The 17,918-nt window shown below is 39.5% G+C and overlaps 1 protein-coding gene across 1 annotated transcript; it reads right to left on the bottom strand.

Moving 5' to 3' along the window:
• Positions 1–2,353: 2,353 nt before the first annotated feature.
• LOC135111485 (uncharacterized) lies at positions 2,354–17,411 on the bottom strand. Its single transcript, XM_064024804.1, has 15 exons — positions 17,127–17,411; positions 13,537–13,708; positions 12,916–13,108; positions 12,164–12,362; positions 11,479–11,632; positions 10,999–11,177; positions 10,399–10,564; positions 8,761–9,050; positions 8,146–8,253; positions 7,297–7,460; positions 6,793–6,918; positions 6,474–6,605; positions 6,178–6,295; positions 5,673–5,827; positions 2,354–5,536 (listed from the first exon to the last, which is right to left on the bottom strand). Exons 1-15 carry the CDS (start codon positions 17,277–17,279, stop codon positions 5,434–5,436), a joined length of 2,412 nt encoding a protein of 803 aa, XP_063880874.1. The 5' UTR covers positions 17,280–17,411; the 3' UTR covers positions 2,354–5,433.
• Between the last annotated feature and the right edge of the window lie 507 nt (positions 17,412–17,918).

Raw genomic sequence — 17,918 nt, 5'->3', positions numbered from 1 at the left:
TTCTTTGCTTCCTCTACTGTTTTGTCAGTGTCATTGGCTGGCTTGTGGTCAGCTTCTGTTGTGTCTATGAGGCTTGGGGCAGTGATGCTGCAGACAGTGGGTAACCATTTAAACTTGAAATCCAGCTAACAGAACCCTTTTTAAGGTATTTTGGGATATTTTGTGAGGTCATGTTTATGGCAACAAAACTCTCCAAGCATGCCTGGAACATCAAAGGCTCCTGAGAAAGGTTAGGGCACACGGGATAGATGGGAAAGTGTTAGGCTGGATAGGGTCATGGCTTAGTGACAGGCGACAGAGAGTGGTAATAAACGGCTCGAAATCCGAGTGGGGTCATGTAATTAGTGGGGTGCCACAGGGATCAGTATTAGGGCCATTGTTATTTCTAATGTATATCAATGACTTGGATAGTGGAATTAGTAGTGATGTTAGTAAATTTGCGGATGACACAAAGATAGGTAGATTGATTAGGTCAGAATCGGATGCCATCGCCTTGCAGGCAGACTTAGATAGAATGAATGAATGGACGGATAGATGGCAGATGCAATTTAATATCAATAAATGTAAAGTGCTTAGCGTAGGTAGAGGAAACCCACACAATAGGTACACATTAGACAACCAAACTCTGGTAGGTACTGGGTACGAGAAAGATTTAGGAGTTATAGTTAGCTCTGAACTCCGTCTAGAGAAACAATGCACAGAAGCCAGAAACAAGGCAAATAGGGTACTAGGATTCATCTTTAGGAGTGTTAAAAGTAGAAGGCCGGGAGTAATATTAAAGTTATACTTGGCGCTGATCAGACCTCATCTAGACTACGCGATGCAGTTCTGGTCCCCACATTACAGGAAAGATATAGGTCTATTAGAATCAGTACAGAGGAGAATGACTAAAAGGATACAGGGGATGAGGAGTATTCCTTACGAGGCGAGGTTGAAGCTGTTAAATTTACATTCCTTAGAGAGACGTAGGTTAAGAGGGGACCTGATAGAAGTCTTTAAGTGGTATAAGGGTTTTAACAAGGGAGATGTAAGCAAAATTCTTAGGATCAGCAACCAGGGTAGAACAAGAAATAACGGGTTCAAGCTTGAAAAATTTAGGTTTAGGAAGGAGATAGGAAAAAATTGGTTCTCAAATAGAGTGGTAGATGAGTGGAACGGACTCAGTAATCATGTAGTTAGTGCTAGGACACTAGAGAGCTTTAAGAGAAGATTAGACAAGTTTATGGATGGGGATAGCAGATGGAAATAGGTAGGTGTGTTTCATACAGGGACTGCCACGTGTAAGCCTGGTCACTTCTTGCAGCTTCCCTTATTTCTTATGTTCTTATGTTCAGAGCAAGATGTTTTATACAGGGACTGCCATGTGTAGGCCTGATGGCTTCTTGCAGCTTCCTTTATTTGATGTTCTTGTCATACCTTTGACAAAAGTACTTATGGTATCTTTGATAAACTTAAATCAGTAGTACTTAAGCACCGCAATGGCTGCATACATTTGACTCCATTCACTAGCCAGGACTGAAGATGGTGTGCATCAGTAATGTAGGGATCTGTCTCCTTGCTTGCAATCCTCACAAAGTGGTAAAGGGTATTTCCAAATTAAATGTTATTTCATAACATTCAAGTATGCATTATGTACAGTTATAATCTTGAGTGAAGTAAGCCAAGATCCAGATAATGTAATGCTCAATGGCTGTATTGATTCAAACTCACCAAGACCCTCAGATATTATGCATAACTCCACTTAATTTACTTGCTTATTAGATTAAAATTTATTGTTACATTTTGTGAAGAGGAAGTTTGATATAAATTTGAGATATAAGTTTCAGATAATGTTGCTGCATTGCCTTTGTTGCAGCTATACAGTTCAACACTTCCTTGCAAGTCATGAATCAAACATGATTGCCATTGTGTAAGTCAGTATTGCTGAAGGTTTACTATTAAAATTACCATCAGAACTTTAATTAAATCATATTAGGATTCCCTCATATCCATTGAGCACATTTTGTTGCCGCAAGCAAAATCAAAACGAGTCAGCAAGATCAAAATGCTTGCCATGTCCATAGTGTTTCTGCCCTGGACCTCACCACCACAACAAAGGAAGACATCAGGAGTTGCTTGTTGATTCCCTACCAGTTAACACTGATGAAATGCCAGAGAATGAAGAGACTGAACAAAGAATGTGGGCAAATTTCAACCAATGCTACTGTTTCATGACATCTGCATCGTAACAACAAGCATCAGGAAGCCAGAAGGCATAACCTTTCACAGTATACAGGGCCTGCTTGCTTGGTGGTGGTTCCAGGCAATGCAATATGGCTTCCATTAATAGCAAATGGTATAATGAAATAACCAATACACTTTTTTATTTACTTAAAATATATATGCTATAATTATATAACAATTGCCACTGGACACAATATAAATATTGCGTTCTATTAAATTATTGAGAAACTAATTCAAGAATGTAAAATCTATTCGTACATACACGTAAAGAAAAATCTATGGACGGATGGCTAGTTCCTTATAACAGTGGAATGAAATATCACATGGGGATGGACATTTCTCTGAATTATCAAATGTGGACGGATATTTTCTTTGTATAAACAAGAACAGATGCTATCACAATTTACATGGACGGATAGTTGCTTTTGTAAAGATGTGGATAGATTCTATCACACAAGTTCTTCACTTAGAAAATATGACATGATTTTGAACTGCTTTAAACCACTCATTTGTGTTGAAATAGGATGCAGTGATTACTTGATGTACAGCAGGTTACCATTAACATGTATATACCTTTAAGGCTTAATTTACAACACCTGGAATACAGTCCTTTGGAATACAGCATAAAATTAAGTTACTGTTCATTTACACAGTGCCTTGTGAATGTTTAAATTTTCGAATGTATCTAAGGTTTTGCAAGTGGCTGCAATATTCATAATACAGAAATATGCTGGCTTGACTGTTTGCTGATGTAATTTTTCAATCTTTTTGCATCAAGCTGAAAGTAAAGTTGAAAATTTTCAAGAGATTTAAACTTTTAAGGTATGTGTGAGTGCTTATGATTATCAGTCATTTCCTGATGCATGAAGAGATGGTGGTCTTTCTTTGAAAAATATGTACTACAAAGTACATGAGGCAATAGAAAACACTACCTAAAATACCATATTATAGAGTTACAAGCCAGTACTAAATCTGAATGTAGAACACTGTTCCAACTGCAGTTTCTGTTAACACTTTAAAGTGCTATACATAATTATTTGGACAAATTGAGAATCGCCAGTAAAACCTTATCTTCCACTGGTTGCTGTGAAAAGACAGAACTGAAAATGAATCCATAACATTCATAAAGCACTGAAATTTCATAGACATCTCTGTCACAATGAGATTCAAACCATTTGTACAACGTAACACAAAGAATGTTCGCCTTGTATGTATAAAGAGCATGTTAATTTTTTACAATCATTCAAGGAGACTGAAAATCGAGAGGTGGTGGCTGTGATACCTGAACAATGTGGGTCAGTTAGCTGGAGAAAGAGAAAGACTTACAAAGGTGCATGTATTTGTCTGTGAAAGTGTCAGGCTGATATGTTACTGTTATTTGACTAACAAAATATTTAGCTAATTATAAGGGCAATTGCAATCCTGGGAATGTGCAACGGATGAAAACAGTGAAATCTGACAAATTATTTGCCAAGATCCCCTTGGGCAGTAATCACACTATAGGAAAAGTATAGTGGGTGCTACTTTTGTAACCTTATAGCTGGTTGGTGTACAGCTCAGTCATCCTGTCTTATGCTTACTCCAGGGGATGGGTCTGCAAGTTTACTTTCCCCTCTCCCTTATTTTGCACAATACTTACTTGGTTTCTCATCAACTGGACAAAATGATGATAGCTGATTATGAACAAATCTGTCAAAATGAAAGCTGACAAAAAATAATAGATATGTGCTGAAACAAGATAATGTGTATTAAAGTCACAGATTTCAAGAAATCACATGTGATGGAGAAAATTCTGAACACAATGGTGTCATCAGATTTTAGATAAGGCAGAAAGGAATGGTGGTAAGCAACCTTTTTATTGCAAGTTATGAGGACAAACATGCACACATCCACTTGTCTTGTGCCAAGAGCTTGAGATGAAAAGTTGTTTACCATCCTTTCCACCCTACCTAAACCTGATGACACCATTATGCTCAGAGGAAGTATCACACACCACTATTCTTATTTATGGTATAATGATTCCATGGAGAGAGAGAGAGAGAGAGAGAGAGAGAGAGAGAGAGAGAGAGAGAGAAAATCTTGCCACACCTAACATTCTTCAGTCCAATGATCGAGAAATGAAAGTATTGCACAAATTACTAGTAAGGGAGATGGAGACAAGTGAAGTAAAAGCAAAACAAGTGGGGCTTTGCTGGAGATAAGCTGTCTGAGCCATGGACGAATTGGCAATAAGGTTACACAAGTAGCTCAAGGTTCCAGCTAGAAATGAAAGGACAAACTTCCTCAGTCCTTTTCAGTCACCTTTCATGGTGCAGGAATACTGTGGCAGCATTCCTTAAACATAACATTTGGTATGTTCAATGTAAAACATATAAAACTACCTGATTCCAGATAAAATAATGTTCACCATTAGCTTGAGCTAGAGCTTGAGCTCTAACATACTTGGATGTTCCATTCATTGGAGATTCCATTTGTTCTGGCCCATATACTCAACTCTCATACAAACAATCTTCCTCAATCTCTCATTGTTCCTCTCTTTCAAGTAATCCATCAATCTCCCCTTAATTTCAAGAAAAGTCTTCCTTTCATACTCACAGCATCCCCCTCCCTATCATACCACTTTCTCTCATGCTACAAACACCCAAAATAAATGTCTTAAAAATGCACCATAGCATCACCAGATGGCTAGTGGCTCAAAAGACCCAGTATAACTGGAAGTCCATGAGGGAACTGTTTTGAGCTTACCAACCTTATTATTATATACAAGCCTTAAATACTTTACATGGGTATAAAGTTTTCTGGCAATCTTGCTAACAATAAAATATCATACTATGTAATGCTGTAACATTCAAATTAATACTTTTAAATATGTAAATTCATGCTAAGTCTTGTGCAAAATTTCTCTGCCCATATAAAATTTTAAAAAATATACAACCTTAAATCTGTGTTCAGGGCCTGGATGTTTAAAGCGAAGTCAATCATACATCCAAACATACACATCCACACATTAATAAGCATACCACTCTTGTTCTATAAAAAAAGCTAACCACATCAATCTCAAATAGAATCATACTGCTCACTTGAGATTCTCTGAAAAATATCATACTTGGTTATAAAAATAATTTAAATTGTGAGTTAACAGACAAGTGTTCACTTAGTGGTGGAACATCTGAGGCACTTTCACTGTACTATTATGTATAATGATGTTTGTTAGCGTCTGAGGACAAGGCTGAAGAACAGTAGTCCCAAAATTACAATGGAGCTGCTCTGTAATGCTGCTGCGCCTGCTACTCGGCACTTCAAGAAGTCGTACCTGAAATAATTAAGAGTTTTAAGTTAACATTTGGCATACAAAGTATTCTAGAAAATTGTCATGCTGAGTATCTCATCTGTGAAAATGATACCCAGACCTTTCTTTCCAAAACTTTCATTGTTTCTCCAGTTCTTACCTTGTTTTCTTGTTGCGGACAATGTTAATATACTCAGCCTCCATCAACTGGCCATCAAAGTAAGTGATGGGATCTTCAAATGGATACTCATAGCCCTGGATGCACTCACACTTGTAGCCTCCTGTGTCAAACCCTCGTCCCTGGATGGGTACACACTGTGGGCCAGAAAGTTGCAATTACACACAGCACTATAAAGTAGTTTAATTTCTAATATTATATTGCAGGAGAGCATGAAAAAATATCAAGGCAAAATCCATTTGCATCAATCATATCAGACAAAGACTTTTTTTGAGATTAAATAAAAACAACTAATTTTCCAATATAACCTTTTCATGCTTCAATATGATCTCTTTGTGCAGTAAAGACTTAAATTAGTAACCTCCAGAAGATTGTTATCCTCATTTTTATTAGTTACACCATCACCACTACCAACGTTGTCTGTCTACTTCTTCACTATTACTAGACATGCTAAACCTTCCATACTTGCAAAGGAAGGTTTGCTTACATAGGATGTCTTCCTGTCACAGCGGTGGGTGTCCTTGAAAGCATTCTGAACATAGTATTCACTTGGGCACTGCGTTATGTCCAGCTTGAGGAGGTCCATTGTGACTCGAATTGCACCTCTGAAAGCACACACATGCACACACACATTTAGTATGTAAGTTTAGATGTGCCATTACTGGGGAGTCCCCAATGCATGCAATACGGGAATATCTTGAATTTTGAATGCAACTTTCAAGACATACAACAAAGAAAATTAGCAACATCAGAATGTACTATCTGTTTTCATTAACTACTCACTTGAACTCCAGCTTGGCCCTGAGTGCATCCCACCCAAAGAAGGGTGCTGTGTAGTGGATCACCCACTTCTTCACAAAGCCATCACAGTCAAATTCTGGCACACTCCACTGACCATGACGCAATTCTGCTGCCCTGGGGATAAATGAGAGCAGAGTTTGAGATTGTCAAGAATTATGAAACAGATGGAACTGATATACCCAAAAGAAAACGTTGACAATTCTGCTGCCCTGAGAATAAATGAGAGGAGAGTTTGAGATTCTGCCAATGATTATGAAATAATGGGTTCTGATTTCTCCAAAAGAAATCAGCACACACTCACTTGTAGAATGTTGGGTAGCGTTCATATTTCCTGCCGTACATTCCCGTGGCATTGTGTCTCAACTTTAGCCTTAACCAGTACTTCTCCAGGTCATCAAAGTTGGTGGACCATCTTGTCTTCAGTTTCCTGTGTGAAAATGAGGATATTATAAGTACTCTTTAATGGACTTGGTGAGCTTATAAGGGCCAAGAGGAAGTTTCAACAAGTATAGATTGATATCAAGAAAAGGATGTGAGGAGTTTGCTGCATTGAAAGGTAAAGTTACAAAGTTGTATGTTTTACAAAATTTCCAAAGTTTACAGTTGTGCTAGTGCTAGTCTATGCTGAAAAGCTATACTAAACAAGTTATCAAGTTCATTCCTAGTATCCCCAAAGATCTACTAGTCTAAGCTAAAGATGCCTGAACAATATACAAGAATGTGACAATATAATGAGAAAGTCGTAGGTAAATACAATCACCAAGACTGACACCAATGCCCAAACAAAAGTAAGAGGAACACACACCTGAACCACGGCTTGTTGACATACGAGTCCCGGGTGGAGTTGAGCCGTGCCAGGTCCTCCATGAAGAACTTGCGAGTGTTTAGGATGGTCTTGTAGGCAAGGGGAGCAAAGAGTGTGCGGTTGGTGAACTTCCCACGGTCCCAGTACATTCCTGAGGCCCAGATCTGTGGCAAGCAGGGAAGAGTGAAAGGGGCATGGAGGAAAAAGGATGGTAAGCTTGTCATAATTATCACTAACCATACTAACCATACCCACTACATCTTTCATCATTACAAACCCTTCTTGCAACAATCACAATGGCATATAAGGCTGCATGTAAATTGCTTCATCTCGAAGTGACATGTACAGCCATGAAAGCCAAGCACTGCTGATGATATATAATTCCTGAGAGATTGAGTTTGTGCAATGTTACTTTGTGGTGGTAAAATACTGCACATCAAAGATGAGGTGTTACAGATATCAAAGGATTTAGCAATGCAAGATGAGTGTGCAATGTTGCTATGATAAGTATACCAACAACAAACTCAATCCATCAATTACAAATGACAGATTACAGTGGTCAGGTGGACAGAACAGATGAAAGTTATTGCAGGGCACATTACATACTTTGCAGTGGTAGATGCAATGCTAGTTTCTGGATCTCATGTGATAAGGTTCTGAGAAGGGACCCAAGAACTTAAAGCTTTAACAAAGAAACTCAAAAAAAATAATTTGATGACTTACCTTAAAAACCACAAAGGCTGACACCACCTAACCTTAATCTGAAGCACCAGATATACAATAAAACGCAAAAAGGTAAGATTATGTAGAAATAATAAGAGAGATGCAATCATGAGTATAGCAGCTTACCCTGCTGTTGCCAAGAATGATGGACAGCACTTCTCCCATCATCTGGTCCTCAGTGAGTGGCCGGTCCACCACTCTCACACCTGAGAAGATTTCCTGATGGTCTACAATCTGCAGGAAACAACAAAATACAATTGTGGATTTCATCAGTGTAGTAAGTCCATGGGTCTGTAACTTTTACTGTTGTGCTTAATTCAGTCCAATTACAGAGCGGGATTCAATTACCATTATTCAACCCTCTCACAACCACACATACCTTGCTTTAGTAATCTCAATCAGATTTTGGTTTCAAATTAAGAAGAAACCAAAGCACTTGAAGACTCACCTACTGTACCTCATCCTAATTTTGTACCACACTGAACTGCTGCACTGAATTGTTGAAAATAAAAATATTGCCATTTTCTTTTAATCTATCAAAACCTTACTTTCCCTACATTTGTTTCTGCATTACTCCTGCAAGAAGTGACTCAGTTATTAATTTCATCTCTTTATCACAGTGATTAAAGACACTTTATTCCAACCATAAAAGAATAACCTTATTATGCTAAGACCACCACCACCACTCCTAACACCTGCCACTACTATGAGTCAATGCACAGTCATGTTGCATCCACCCACCTGGAGGAAGGCACTCAGGAAGTTAGCCAGACGGAGTGCCATTCTGGCCTCATTCTCAAACTGAGCCTCCACACCATAGGCAACGTCACCACGCAAGATGAGGTCATCAGGGGGGAACTGGTGGCAGTTGTCCTTAGTGACAGACTTGAGAAACTCAATGACCTGGTCCACATTGATGGTGTTGGCACGCAGTGCCTCCGACCCCGTCACATTGTTGAAGTCCTTGGAGAGGTACTTGTGTCGCTCCCATGGGGACATCTTGTTGTAATCGAATGGCAACTTCTGGATCCCTGCAAAAATTTATAGTTAATTTTTTTTGTTTGTGGAGAGAAGAAATGTCATACAATTTTAATGTTCATTTTCAAGTTAATTCTCAAGAAACTGCAAATGTAAGAGAAAGTAAATGCCAATTCAAAACCAAAAACTATGGAATACCAGGATGCTGGACACCAAAAGAATGTAAAAGCTACACCTATTTATCTGTTCATTATTAGCCAAGAAAAGCTGTAGATCATGTTTGCATCTAATAGCATACTCATGAGTGAAACCATAGCAGTTTAACCTCATGTCTAACAAAAATGTAACAAAGGCTGTCTGCCAACTTGATATTGGTTGTATAGTGATAGTGTTTCCGCCTTGGGTAATGCTGGACAGGCACGCAAGGAGTCCTGCCAGCGACCGTGATGGTGGAGGTTTAGTTTTGCTCTGGTTATAACCACACAAGGCACAGACCTGATATGGCTTCGATGTAGAGCAGCAAATATACACAAAGGAAGAGTACTGGCAAGGCCTATTAAAATTCACCTGAGCCGTGGTGATCATCTTGCTATGAGAGGACTCGGGTCAGCCTGCCACTACAATACTAATTCATAATCATAGTTTGTTTGACATCCTTATTTTTCATTAAAGGGCTGGATGATTTAGTTATTACAAGCCTCTCCCAGTCACAAATAGTCTTTTCTCACTGTTCATCTTCCTAATGTAGATATACTAGACATTGACTTTCCCTAGACCCTTTCTATGGTAAGGAAGACTGCCAGATGCTGATGAAGTAAACAAGAAATCCATCTCAAACACCTAAACAATCTAAGCAAGCTTGAATACTCTTTCCTGCATCTGACCTGCTAGTAAATTGGTCCTGATTTGTGAGAACCTCCTGCTGAACCCTCAGAAGGCACACCACCATTGATGCATTCACAACTTGGTGTTAATCTCTATCTCACACAGCCACTCTTGTTTTCTCCATAGGTATTCCTCTTGTATCTAACAAACTTTATGCTGCCCATCCATCATATTCATCTCTTTTTTTCCCCCAAGCTTTATTCTTCTTGTACCAGATCAAATTATTTCAATGACTGATCCCTTTTTCTTCATTCTCTGCACATGCTCAAACCACTGCAACACTGCCTTCCTCTGTTCAGTCTTCACCATTCCTCCATTCTCTCTACATGCCCAAAGCACAGCTATACTCTCTTCCTCATCTCAATCACCCAAATAACTCTCTAACACATGTTCTCCTTTATACTCCCTCATTCCTCTGATTTACACATGTTAATCCACCTAGACTCAACCTACATTCAATTCCATACCAACTAATCTCTCAGCTCTCAAAGCCTGATACCCATAACAAATACTCACATCCAATGGGGGTGCACATGAAGGCACTGCGGTACTGGTAGAGGGTAGCGCGCTCTATTAATTCCCCAAGGTAAGGCCGTCGCACTACATTGGGCAGGCGATATCCAGGCTTACACCGGCACTGGTATCCTCCCCTACGGAACCCATACCCATCTAGGGGCTCACACTGCAGGAATAATTCAGGTCAGGGTACTGGTTTGGATGTAAGTGGTGTGGCAGGAAAATGGATAAAAAGGATGGCTGGATGGTTAATTTAATGGGAGTTATCAATGGCTGGTTGGATGAGTTTGGTAATATGGGGAGATGAGTATAGCATGGATGGCAGGACTCAATAGGTGCATGGATTAGTGGCTAGGGTAAATAAATGTATGATGGATGGAGTGTTAGATGACTGGATGGATGAGTGAAAGATTATGATGGATGAATGTAAGAATGTGTTAAGACATACTTGGTGGACATTCACAGCTATTAAAGATAAGCAAAAACCACAGTTTCAAGTTTAGTTAATATGTTATAAGGAAAACACATCAAAATTCAAGCATATGGATGATGGACACCACACACACACACCCACACCCACACCCACACACACACAATTACCTCAGTGGTGTCCTTTTTACATCGAGCAGTGTCTGCAAATCTGTTAGGGCCTGAATTTCCTTCTCCTCTTGGACACTGGTTGATGTCTATCCTCTCAAAGTCCATTTCCATGACAGCTATTGCAGTGCGGGTGGGGAACTCAATGTGACGGAACTGTGTGTGGCGCGGGTGCAAGTCAGCTACGGGGTGAGAAGAGGTGTGGAGAAATTAATGATCTATCTATATACCAAGCTGACAATCCCGCATAGGGTAGTCCAGACAAAGCACCACACACTCATACACACATCATTCACACTCTCAGCCCCATCAACCCATGGTGGAAAGGAATACTTTCATGAAACACCCAACTACAGCCCAGAAGCTTAGGCATAGCACAACTGGCTACATACTTCCACAGCAAGGCGTAACAACATTCACTGGCTTACCCCTGTATATAAGCACTATTCATGACAACAGGAGCAGCACACTTAACCCACTCACCCACTGGCGTGATGGCCGGCACAGACCACTTGTTGGAGCGGCCACAGTCAAAGTAAGGGCGGGTCAGTTTAACAGGACCAGGTGTCTCGTCGGCAGCGTTGGGGCCATGGAACACAAAGGTCTCATTGGTGTTGTTAGCATAGCGGATCTTCACCTGCAGAAGAGATAAGAAAGTCAGTCTCTTTTGTAACCTTCAGGCAGCTACATGTTCAGTCTGCATCATTTAGTTCTAATGGACAGGAACTTCAAGTCATCACATACACATTTTTGCCTTTCTTACAGCCTCCTTCTTACCTACTTTCCACTGACTTATCTCTTTTCTGTCTCTACTAATCCTCCTAACATACTCAAAACTCCCTACTAGCTAAGCCATCTGTTCACTCATCCTGTAAACTTTGCCACATCAGTCCTTACTATTCTATAATATATTCGTTTCCCTTTCCTTTATCTCGGGCACAGCATATATCTTGTGTACCATCCTGAATTGCTTGTTAGAGTATGTACACATGTGTGGCTTTACCTCTTCTTTTCCAAAGGTATTAGACAAGATTTTTTTCTTTCTTTTTTATGTTAGAGGGACATTGGCTTAAAAAAGCCCACTGAAGTTCTAGAGCCCATATACTTACTTATCATCATGATCACCTTTCCTCTGCACATACACAGTGGCACAGGGCAGAGTACTTGCCTGGTAAGTGGTGAGCTTGTCCTGCTGTAGGTTGGTGTAGGGCAGCCAAGAGTAGTACCACTCATTGATGCGGTAGTCCTCCAGAGTGTAATTGAGGGAACGCTGGCCCTTAGGCAGGATGGCACCGAGATCCTCCACCTGGAAGAAGTTGAGCGTCGAAATCCTCTCCAGATGCACAGGGTCATTGTAATCATCCATCCTGAGGAGGGAATAGAACATGAGCCTCGATCCTCTGCTATTAATTAAAAGGCAGATGAAATACTAACGGAGTTAGAAGTTTGGTATGCTATGTAAGATTCTGAAAGCTTATTATGAATTATGTGGTAATCTTTAGTATAGGACATGGAGATCTCATAGATTTATGTTCTGAAACTTTTTTTTTTTTTTTTAGTTAAGTACAAAACTTAGTGCTAACATAACCACAACACAAGTCCCTGTTATATGAGCTTGGTGTGGTTACTTTATCCCAATCGATACCCCAGCTATCCTCATGAAATCAGAAGCTGTCCTGTAAAAATTTTGTCATGGCCTATCCACTCAGAATACATCAATACATTTAACATGGCTATTACCTGTGACACCTAACAAACTGAAGGCAGTATAAAATGCTGCATTCACATGAAACCTCAAACTGTACACTTCAGTCAACCTAAATGTCAGCAGTTTCCTATGGGTACTGAATAACTGTGGTTCTTCTGTATATGAACACACAATACTGTAAAAAATGAATGTACAGATGTAATAAAACAAACCTGAATGTCCTCGGGGCAAAGAGTGGCAGTGTTTTGTTGAAGAAACCCTTGTATGAGGAGGTGTAGGCCATGTTGGGCTGGAAGTACACGGCGCTGGAGTTGATCCTGGGGTTGGCCGCCACATCCGCCACCGTGGAGAGGAAGTAGTACATGAAGCCCGGGTCGTACTCTGAGGCACTGTCTGACGCATTCACTGTTGTCGAGGAAGGAGGCAAGTCAGCAGTGCTTTGTACTTCTTATTCCCATTATCAGTACTTCTTTCATCATTACTAAAGTGGTTTTGTGATGCAATATTTAGTCCACAATGCCCACAACCAAGAGGTTCAGAGATAAATACTCAGCCATATGGATATGATACAAATATCTCCAGTCACACATGGCTCTTATTCACATACTACAGAATATGGATGGATATAAGTTAAGCACTTCTAATTTTGTTGTCTGATAGGAGCAGAGGCCTCAGCAACTGTTCTACTTGTTTTATAAAACTAAAAAACTATAGCTAAAGTAAAATAAAATGAGAACAAAAACCTTAAAACAATACAGAATACAGAAAAAATAGACAAATTAAAAACCAATACATAAACAAACAAAACTTGCACCTAAACACTATAAACCCACCAGCAGGCCTCTTGAAGCGAGACTGCAGGATATAGGAAAAGAAGAAGCCGCGAGAGTGAGCCATGTTGTGGAGGTGGTAGAGGGCCGTTCTGTTTGGGAAGATTGGGTTGATGTTGATCTGCTGGATGTCCGGGAGGTGTGATACGCTGTCAACAGGCATGTACAGGTCTTTCTGTTGAGAGAGGAGAGAAACTGTGGTTATAAGTGGCTCAGTTTAGGAGAGGAGAGGGACTGTGGCTGTGAATAGCTCAGTTTGGAGGAGGAAAGGGACTGTGGCTGTGAGTGGCTCATGAGTTTTTTTTCTTAACACTACTCTGTCTTGATTTCTCTCCTTTATCATTCTCAGACTTTCTTAAACTTGCATTTAAGTCATGTCTTCAATAATTTTGTTATCAATTGAATATATGCCTGGCTTGTCATATTTCTGTAGCTTTCTGTCTCTCCATTAAAGGATGACACTGGTAAGATCTTGTGAAAAGTTATAGTTATCAGCCATGACATGTTGCTTTCATGAAGAGTTACTGTGAAGACCTCTATTGTATACAGTGAATAACAAACCAAAACAAAAGATGGCTAAGCCATAAGAACAGTTTTAGTTACTCTGCAGTGTCACATCAAGACCAACACAAAATGTATATGGAGTCTGCTTCTGCCACGAGCTTATAGGGATAGTCATAGATTAAGTCTGCACCTGATAATAACATACTCATGTGTGACACCAAGGCAGCTTCCATGTGTCTGACAAAAAAAAAAGTAAAGTAAGGTTGTTTGTCAACTTAACCTTTTAATGTTAGTCAGAAAAAGAAAAAAAAAAAGGAAAATAAATAAAAAATAAATAAAAATATAAAAAATTTAACTAAGGCTGTTTGTCAACTTAACTCTTTCATTGGCAGGCAATCTTTCCAATTATCATCTAAAGCTTTTTGGACAGGCAATCTTTCCAATTATCATCTACAGCTTTTAAGATTTTTTTTTTTTTTTCACTCAGCTTTTAAGACATTTTTTTATACCACAGTCTCTTAAAATTTAAAACATATTTCTGCAGCTTAGCAAAGATGAAAGTAACCTCAATCTTTTCTTCTATGTCAACTAAAGTAATACATTACAGTGATCTCAGTATTGACAAAAGACAGCCATAGCAGTGGAAGGGTTAGCAGTGGTTGTATAGTGGCAGTGTCTCCCCCTTGGGTAATGCTGGACAGGTACGCAAAGAGTCCTGCCAGCGACCGTGATGGTGGAGGTTTAGTCTTGCTCTCGTTATGACCACACAAGGCACAGACCTGATATGGCTTCGATGCAGAGCAGCAAATATACACATATGCAGCAAGTGTGGAAGCAAGGCTAACTAAAATCCACTTGAGTCATCTTGACCCTTGGTATTTGGAATATAACAAGAGTGATGAAAGTAAAATTCTCAGGATCAGTAATCAAGATAGAACAGGAAAGAATGGGTTTAAGTTTGAAAAGATTGGTTAAAAAAATATATAAAAAAAAATAGGAAGGAATTGGTTCTCAAACAGAGTGGTAGTCGAATGGAATGGACTCAGTAATCAGGTTGTTAGTGCCGAGTCATTAAGGAGCCTTTAAAAATTATCAGACAAATTTATGGATGGGGACAATAGGTGGAAATAAGCAGGTTTGCTTCATACAGGAACTGCCACGTGTAGGATTGATGGCTTCTTGCAGCCCCTTTACTTTCTTATGTTCTTGGCCTATGAGGATTTTTCAATGCAAAGGTCATCAACCAGTGAAGCAGTACACCACAGGAGGCTGTCAATAGTACAAGTCTAATAGTATTCAGAGATGCATATGACAAACATGAAGTTGTAGTAAAGAGAGGCACTTCTATGAGACATGCCGCTCCCCAGCCTCTTATGCCATCACTAAACAAGCAACACTAAAGGTAAGCCTAGACTGCCCTGCCATTACTCATTCATTATCACTGCTCTAACTTCCTTAATTTTCTCTTGCAGGGTTGGACAGCTTAGTTCTCACCAGTCTTTCCTACTCTATGCAGTCACAAACAATCTAAATACTGCTCTTCACCCATCTAATACATACTGAACACTGGCTTCTTCTAGACTCCTCCTAATGTTTGTCTGAGGCAAGGAAGACAGACAGACAAGGTGACCAAATAAATATGAGATCCATCTCACACATCTAACCTAAGCAAGTTTGAAAGTCAACTTGTGACTTGAGAGTAACTGTGACGGCACCAGTTACTCTAGGCCATGGAGGATGGCAAAGTTAAAGGCTAATTCACCATAATAATATCAAATCAAGTACAAAAAATTTTGCTGATGACCTTAATTTATATATTAGAGTTAAGACAAACTCTCCACATGCTCTTGTGCAAGATATGAATATTTATCAAACAGATATTGCTCTTCATAAAGTGGCATCCTCTTGGGGTTTGTCCATGAATACCAATAAATGTGTAGTATTATGATTCAGTAGATGGCCTGTGGATTAGTCAACTTTGCCAGTCTCTGGCTTACATTATATGAATGACAACAATTCCAATTAAAAATTCAGCAACTGACCTTGGAGTAACTATAGACTCCTCTCTTAAATTTTATCAGCATCAATATCATTCAGAAAGCAGGTGGCATGCCTCAAAACTTACTTAAATCTACAATTAATCGAGACATCTTTTCTCTTTCTTAATTATATAGCACACTTATGGCCCCTACTGGAATACTGCTCATTTCTGTGGAATTTAAGATATATTACAGATCCAAGCCTGCTGGAGTCTGTTCAGAGATGATGGACCAAGAACATTCAAGGCACAGAACACCTGGATTACTTCCAAATATTGAAAGCTTTGGATTTATACTCGGTTCATGGTCAACTGTTGCGCCAAGACAGGGTAAAGTATTGGCATTTTTTTTTCACGGTCATTGTGCTATTGCTTCTGAGGATGTGTTCTGTAACACTAGATACCATAAGAAGTCATCAGTACAAGAATGCTCAAATGAGAACACAACTGGATATACGCAAACGTATCTTCAGTGTCACAGGATTACACTTTAGAACTCTCTTCCCCACAACGTTGTCACCCAAAAGTGTCTGGTTTCAAGGCGTCCCTTTCTGCTCATCTTGGCGATCGTCTTTGTTTTTATTTATTTATTTTTATTTATTTACTTATATTATTTTATTTATTTATTTTATTTTTATTTTTTTATTTTATTTATTTTTTTTTTTTTGCTGCTGTTGCACATGATGCACTTATCCAGCTAACTGTGAAAGATTTGTATTGAATACAGGACGTAATGACGGGCTGGGCATCAGCACAGTGCTGCTCCCGCTGATCACCGGGGTTTTCAATCCTGGGTACCGGAAAGCCCACCAGGTGAGAGAACTAGGATGGTCAGTGAAGAGAGGAAAGCCAAACTGGTGGTGCACATTGAAGTATCCAAGAAAGGAAATCTTCGCGAAAGGCGAGTGAGGATGTGCTACACTTTGGAAATCAAACAAACATAAACAACATAAATAATCAAGATTACAAAAATAATAACCAAGAAATAAAATAAACAAAAAAAAAAATCCCGGCAAACTCACACTTACACCCAGGAAGTACACTCACTTACCAGAGGCTTGATGTAGCAGTTATCGGGGATCACACTTCGAAACAGGTGATCTATTTGGTCAAAGGTGTCCGTCTCGTGGTACTCAAACTGCGCCATTATGACCCCTATAACGGCCGCCAAACTCCACCACACCAGCTGCCACTCGCCCCGCATCCTGCCCTACCATCTGGGGGCTTTCAGGGGCTAAAGAAGCGTTATTAGCCGGGAAAATTCGACACCCCACCCAGCACTCCACCTGCGTTTTTCTGCAGCCACACCTGGTAATGGCGCCACGGTCTCGGTCTGGGTTGTGGCAGAAAGGGCGCCGTTTGGGTCTTGGTCTGGCGTTTCTGGCTTTCGTACGCACTCGTGATTGTCGTATCCTTAATTGTTTGCTTTGATTTGATTTGTTATTTCTGGGTTGAACTGAATGTTTGTTTATGTATATATGTATTGGAAATATAACAATAAAAATCTAATTATGCATATAAGATTTATGCGTTTTGAAGGGAAACCAGAGTAAAAAGTTGTTTGACTTATCTTCCATGCCAGTACTTTTGTCTTTGATTATATGTGTATGACTGTGTGTAAACGGTTTCGTTTTGTAGTCATATAAGATCAATTATACAAAAACACAGTTATAGGAAATGCTTTGGTTTGCAGTTTAAATTCATATTAACACTTTCTACCCTAATCGATTAAGAGTATGTTCAGCATGAAATTATATAAAATGTACCGAATAAATTTCACATGGCTTCATACCACTCATTACTCATCCTATTCTTAGCCAATGCGTACTTAAGAAACCTATCA

Source organism: Scylla paramamosain, chromosome 22 (assembly GCF_035594125.1).
Source record: "Scylla paramamosain isolate STU-SP2022 chromosome 22, ASM3559412v1, whole genome shotgun sequence".
Classification (NCBI taxonomy): domain Eukaryota; kingdom Metazoa; phylum Arthropoda; class Malacostraca; order Decapoda; family Portunidae; genus Scylla; species Scylla paramamosain.
Note: the sequence above shows the minus strand (reverse complement) of the source record. Positions and strands in the feature narration are given on the sequence as shown.

Bases quoted from the DNA above. Each gene is read 5' to 3' on its own strand.
- LOC135111485 (XM_064024804.1), bottom strand. From the start codon at position 17,279: ATGCGGGGCGAGTGGCAGCTGGTGTGGTGGAGTTTGGCGGCCGTTATA. The intron at 11,633-12,163 runs GCAAGTACTCTG...TCTCTTCTGCAG, and splicing joins ACAAGCTCACCACTTACCAG to GTGAAGATCCGCTATGCTAA. The intron at 6,296-6,473 runs GTGAGTAGTTAA...GTGTGCTTTCAG, and splicing joins AGGGCCAAGCTGGAGTTCAA to AGGTGCAATTCGAGTCACAA.